A 6,299-nucleotide genomic window follows, 5' to 3' on the forward strand; every position below is an offset into this window, starting at 1 on the left:
GTATGTAGTAAATATCCAAAGGTATCAATGATGTTACTTAATCATTTTGACAGTCAGTCTTTGTTGTCAAGTTACATTTAGGCACAATATCAAATGCTCACATTAACTGCTGTTCCCTTATATGGGTAACAAAAGAGGAAGTGAAGTGGGTATTTTCAGTTCAATCAGCAGTCACTCAAACTCAACCAATCAGGTCATTAGGAGAGAAGTGGGCTGTGGCCAATTATGTCGCCATCTCATCCTCACTGGTTAAGACTACTCACCCTCAAAATCCACTTGAGCAGTTTGTACTGTCAATGCAATTGTATGGATAATATAGGTAGCCTAGTGGTTAGAGTGTTGGGCTAGTAACTGAAAGGTTGCAAGTTCAAATCCCTGAGCTGACAACGTACAAATCTGTTGTTCTGCCCTAAACAGGCAGTTAACCCACTGTTCCTAGGCTGTTCATGAAAATAAGAAGTTGTTCTTAACTGACTTGCCTAGTTAAATAAAGTAAAATAATGACCCATGTTGTTAGTCCTGGACCTCCTGAACATGTTGATGTATTTGGGAGTAAACAGAGGGTCCAAATCAGCAGAAAGGAAGGGTAGTTCTGGAAATTCCTGAATTATCTTGGGCTGTTACATATGATAATTACCACTCCCCAGTGAGGGCTACCAGCATCTCCTCCAAGAGGAAAAGGGTTACTGGCTAGAAGCACTGTTTCGATTGCTCCAACAGTTTTGTTTCGGTACTGCAGTTTAACAGACGCTAGGCAGTCAGACTTGAAAATGTAATAAGACACTTTAGTCATCACCATTGTGCACAAAATATCCATTGAATTATTCGGATAATTTTCACTGAAAAATGTTTTTTAATGTATATTCATCTAATGTCTGCCATGTTCTGATGACGTAATGACGACATCACTGCTCGCGCTGCTCCAGGGTGCACAGAGTGCTACTGTGCATGTGAGTTGGCTGAGTAAACCGGATGCATCCCAGATATACATTGATTACCTTGATAACAACGGGTCTTATTATACCTTAGTGTCTCCTCTGAATGCCCGCAGCATGCAGCTCCTCAAACTGTTGTTATTATACCTCAGTGGTCTCCTTTGACTGCCCGTTAGCATGCAGCTCCTCAAACTGTGTATTATACCTCAGTGGTCTCCTCTGACTGTCCGTTAACATGCAGCTCCTCAAACTGTTGTTATTATACCTCAGTAGTCTCCTCTGACTGTCCGTTAGCATGCAGCTCCTCAAACTGTTTTTATACCTCAGTGGTCTCCTCTGACTGTTCGTTAGCATGCAGCTCCTCAAACTGTTGTTATTATACCTCAGTGGTCTCCTCTGACTGTCCGTTAGCATGCAGCTACGAAAACTGTTGTTATTATACCTCAGTGTCTCCTCTGACTGTCTGTTAGCATGTAGCTCCTTAAACTGTTGTTATTATACCCAGTGGTCTCCTCTGACTGCCGTTAGCATGCAGCTCCTCAAACTGTTGTTATTATACCTCAGTGGTCTCCTCGACTGTCCGTTAGCATGCAGCTCCTCAAACTGTTGTTATTGTACCTCAGTGGTGTCCTCTGACTGTCCGTTAGCATGCAACTCCTCAAACTGTTGTATTTACCTCAGTGTCTCCTCTGACCGCCCTTAGCATGCAGCTACTAAAACTGTTTATTATACCTCAGTGTCTCCTCTGACTGTCCGTTAGAATGCAGCTCCTCAAACTGTTTATTATACCTCAGTGTCTCCTCTGACTGTCCGTTAGCATGAGCTCCTCAAACTGTTGTTATTATACCTCAGTGGTCTCCTCTGACTGTCCGTTAGCATGCAGCTCCTCAAACTGTTGTTAGTTACCTCAGTGGTCTCCTCTGACTGCCCGTTAGCATGCAGCTCCTCAAACTGTTGTTATTGTACCTCAGTCTCCTCTGACTGCCTGTTAGCATGCAGCTCCTCAAACTGTTGTTATTTTACCTCAGTGGTCTCCTCTGACTGCCCGTTAGCATGCAGCTCCTCAAACTGTTGTTATTTACCTCAGTGTCTCCTCTGACTGCCCTTCAGCATGCAGCTCCTCAAACTGGCAGCGCTCTGCCAACCTCACCGACGGTGTCAACGAGACAGGCATCATCTGCATCACCCTATGCCCGGCAAAGGGACCCTCAACAGTTCTATGGCGGTGGGCCCCAGAGCCAAAAAAAATGACCCTGTGACTGCATGGCACCTGCTGTTCAAAGTAGTTAGAACTGGTGGTAGAGACAGGGCAGAACATGAGTGTGTGTCTGGGCTCAGTGAAGACTCTGTTGGGGTAGTTTTGAGCTCTACAACCCAGGCCCCGTTCCAAAAGCATCTGAAACTACTACATCACCCAGGTCTCTTCACCAACACTACAGCTGTACCTGTAGTTGTACTACATCCACCAGGTCTCTGTCACCACACAAACAGCTGTACCTGTATTAGTACTACATCCACCCAGGTCTCTGTCACCAACACTACAGCTACCTGTAGTTAGTACTACACCACCCAGGTCTCTGCACCAACACAACAGCTGTACCTGTAGTTAGTACTACATCCACCCAGGTCTCTGTCACCAACACTACAGTCGTACCTGTACTTAGTACTACATCCACCCAGTCTCTGTCACCAACACTACAGCTGTACCTGTAGTTAGTACTACATCCACCCAGGTCTCTGTCACCACACACAAGCTGTACCTGTAGTTAGTACTACATCCACCCAGGTCTCTGTCACCAACACTACAGCTGTACCTGTAGTTAGTACTACATCACCCAGGTCTCTGTCACCAACACTACAGTGTACCTGTATTAGTACTACATCCACCCAGGTCTCTGTCACCAACACTACAGCTGTACCTGTACTTAGTACTACATCCACCCAGGTCTCTGTCACCAACACTACAGCTGTACCTGTAGTTATACTACATCCACCCAGGTCTCTGTCACCAACACTACAGCGTACCTGTAGTTAGTACTACATCCACCCAGGTCTCTGTCACCAACACTACAGCTGTACCTGTATTAGTACTACATCCACCCAGGTCTCTGTCACCAACACTACAGCTGTACCTGTAGTTAGTACTACATCCACCCAGGTCTCTGTCACCAACACTACAGCTGTACCTGTAGTTAGTACTACATCCACCCAGGTCTCTGTCACCAACACTACAGCTGTACCTGTAGTTAGTACTACATCCCCCAGTCTCTGCACCAAAACTACAGCTGTACCTGTAGTTAGTACTACACCACCCAGGTCTCTGTCACAACACGCCACCACACACCTACAGCTTACCTGTAGTTAGTACTACATCCACCCAGGTCTCTGTCACCAACACTACAGCTGTACCTGTAGTTAGTACTACATCCACCCAGGTCTCTGTCACCAACACTACAGCTGTACCTGTAGTTAGTACTACATCCACCCAGGTCTCTGTCACCAACACTACAGCTGTACCTGTAGTTAGTACTACATCCACCAGCTCTCTGTCACCAACACTACAGCTGTACCTGTAGTTATACTACATCCACCCAGGTCTCGTCACCAACACACTACAGCTGTACCTGTAGTTAGTACTACATCCACCCAGGTCTCTGTCACCAACACCACAGCTGTACCTGTAGTTAGTACTACATCCACCCAGGTCTCTGTCACCAACACCACAGCTGTACCTGTAGTTAGTACTACATTCACCCAGGTCTCTGTCACCAACACTACAGCTTACCTTAAGTTGTACTACGTCCAGTAGTTAGTACTACATCCACCCAGGTCTCTGTCACCAACACCACAGCTGTACCTGTAGTTAGTACTACATCCACCCAGGTCTCTGTCACCAACACCACAGCTGTACCTGTAGTTAGTACTACATTCACCCAGGTCTCTGTCACCAACACTACAGCTGTACCTGTAGTTAGTACTACGTCCACCAGAGGGACACCTTTGACTCTGTCCCTGTATCTAAGGATATGTGTGATGCTTTCTCTCCTCCTGTGGAATAGAGTAGAGCTATAGAGTTGTGTAATAGTTCATGTAGGTAGATGTCATGTGGAACAGTGGAATCAGTGCAGAGAGAGTTGTCATTAGATGTAACCAGTATGTATATGTTATGTTGTACTAAAAGACAGGGTGGAGATATGAATGTTTTGGCATAAAACATGTGAAGGGTTTTTATTCTTTCGATTCCCTTAAAACTGAAAATATGGAGATATTGTCAGAACTTCTGCTTTTTCATTCTGAGTAACTATTCACAGTCAGCATAGATAGAACAAAGACCCCTATATGGCCATTGGTGGCCGGTCACAACACGGGGGGAGGTTTCCCCTAGGTACAGATCTAGGAACAGGTTTCTTTCCCCCAATCTTAACCTTAACCATTTGTGGTGGAAATGCAAAACTGACCCAAGATCAACTTCTCCCTACACTTCCAGTCACAGAGTGAGAGCCATAATGTGCTCTCCATTGAAGGCAGAGGCTAGTATAAAGTCAGTCAGAATATATGTAGTGTACATGTAAATTAAAAAGATCCCAATTTATTTTAGCAGATCCAACATTGGGACCCTGTGAATTCACACATACATCACATAGCATGATATAATGTCATATCATGTAGTATATTATCACACTAAGGCTGGTGGGAGTCATATCATGTAGTATATTATCAAACTAAGGCTGGTGGGAGTCACATGGTGGCCAGTGTTGTGTTGATTTCACAATTTATCATCCACTGTGGATGACAGATAGTTTCACTACCTAAAGTCACACAGACCCAGGACAGTGCAGGGAGAAGACACAGCTATAGACGTATATTAGAGTTGAGGTTAGAAGTAGAAGTTACTGTATTTGAGCACAAGTGTGTTAAGATGTCAAAGGGAGTTTATGAAAACTCAGATGGATTTGAAGACGATGAGCCTGATGCAATGAAGAACACAGACATTGACGGCCAATTATATTCCAACGTAAGAACCTTCAAGCCCAGTTCAAGAGATGGAGTTGTTGCTTCAGGTAAGATTGCATGAACATACACATACACACACACACACTACACATTAAACAGATTTATTTTTCCCAATCCTGGATGATACAGTAAAACACATTACCAACGATCTTTAATTTGTGATTCAGTACATGTTCAGTGGTGGAAGAGACCCTCTGGAGTTGCTGCAGTGTGTCTGGGGCTGCTGTGTGTTCTCATAATACTCTTTGACAGTCAGTCTTTGTTGTCAAGTTACACATAAGCACAATATCAAATGCTCATATTTGATTATTGTTCCTCCATATGGGTCCCAAAAGAGGGAAGTGAAGTGGATCTTTTCAGTCATTCAACCAGCTGTCACTCAAAATCTCCTCGACCAATCAGGTTCATGAAGAGAGACGGCGGCAGGACTTCTAGCAGTTAAGATCACTAGGCCAGTAACCGAAAGGTTGCTGGATCGAATTCCTGAGCCGACTACGTGAAAAATCTGTCGATGTGCCCTTGAGCAAGGCACTTAAACATACTTTTGTAAGTCACTCTGGATAACATAGTCTGCTAAATGGGGGGCTGAGCGGCGCAGCGGTCTTAAGCACTGCATTGAAGTGCAAGAGCCGTCACTACAGACCTGTGTTCAATCCAAGGCTGTATAACAAACGACCATGATCAGTAGTCCCATAGGGCGGCGCACAATTGGCCCAGCGTCGTCCGGGTTAGGGGGAGGTTTGGCCGGGGTAGGTTGTCATTGTAAATAAGAACTTGTTCTTAATTTACTTACCTAGTTAACATTTCAAAAAATTACTAATGGGTAAATGTAGAGGAAAGCCACGGTGGTTACTGTTGTCATCTCATCCTCACTGGTTAAGACWACCCACCCTCAATATCCACTTGGAGCAGTTTGTAATGTCAAATCTATTGTATGGACATTATAATGACCCATGTTTGTAGTCCTGGACCTCCTGAACATGTTGATGTATATYTGGGAGTAAACAGAAGGTCCAGATCAGCAGAAAGGTGAAAGGAAGGGAGAGTTCTGGAAACTCCCTGAATTATCTTGGGGCTGTTACATATGATATTTAATATATGTTAACAACTAGCCTTTGTTGTCCACTTCCCCTCTATGATCTATATCTTCCTGGTATAATAGTGTCCTGTCCATCATCACAAATAGCAAGTCCCATTCCCTGGGCAGGAGGACTGTGTTGAGATATACTCTGGACAAGGTGACCATGTAGAGACATGGAATGATTTATATTGTCCTGCAGATAATGGTCTAACAATAACCACTGTAAAAATCTCTCACACATACACACAGCACGGACACAAGAATGCATA

The 6,299-nt window shown here is 44.4% G+C and overlaps 1 protein-coding gene across 4 annotated transcripts in view; it reads left to right on the forward strand.

The window, feature by feature from the left end:
• Positions 1-6,299, forward strand: part of LOC112072112 (CD209 antigen-like protein C) — a 166,535-nt gene that overhangs the window by 155,808 nt on the left and 4,428 nt on the right. For 3 of the 4 annotated variants that reach the window (XM_070439655.1, XM_070439658.1, XM_070439656.1), the window contains exon 1: positions 4,760-4,996. The exons of the other annotated variant lie outside the window; for it this stretch is intronic. In XM_070439655.1, the coding sequence (XP_070295756.1) occupies positions 4,855-4,996 (142 nt within the window). In that variant the 5' untranslated portion in view covers positions 4,760-4,854. Of the gene's footprint in view, positions 1-4,759; positions 4,997-6,299 lie in introns of those variants that run through there. 4 annotated transcript variants of the gene reach the window in all.

This window comes from Salvelinus sp. IW2-2015, unplaced genomic scaffold (assembly GCF_002910315.2).
Source record: "Salvelinus sp. IW2-2015 unplaced genomic scaffold, ASM291031v2 Un_scaffold1826, whole genome shotgun sequence".
NCBI lineage: Eukaryota > Metazoa > Chordata > Actinopteri > Salmoniformes > Salmonidae > Salvelinus > Salvelinus sp. IW2-2015.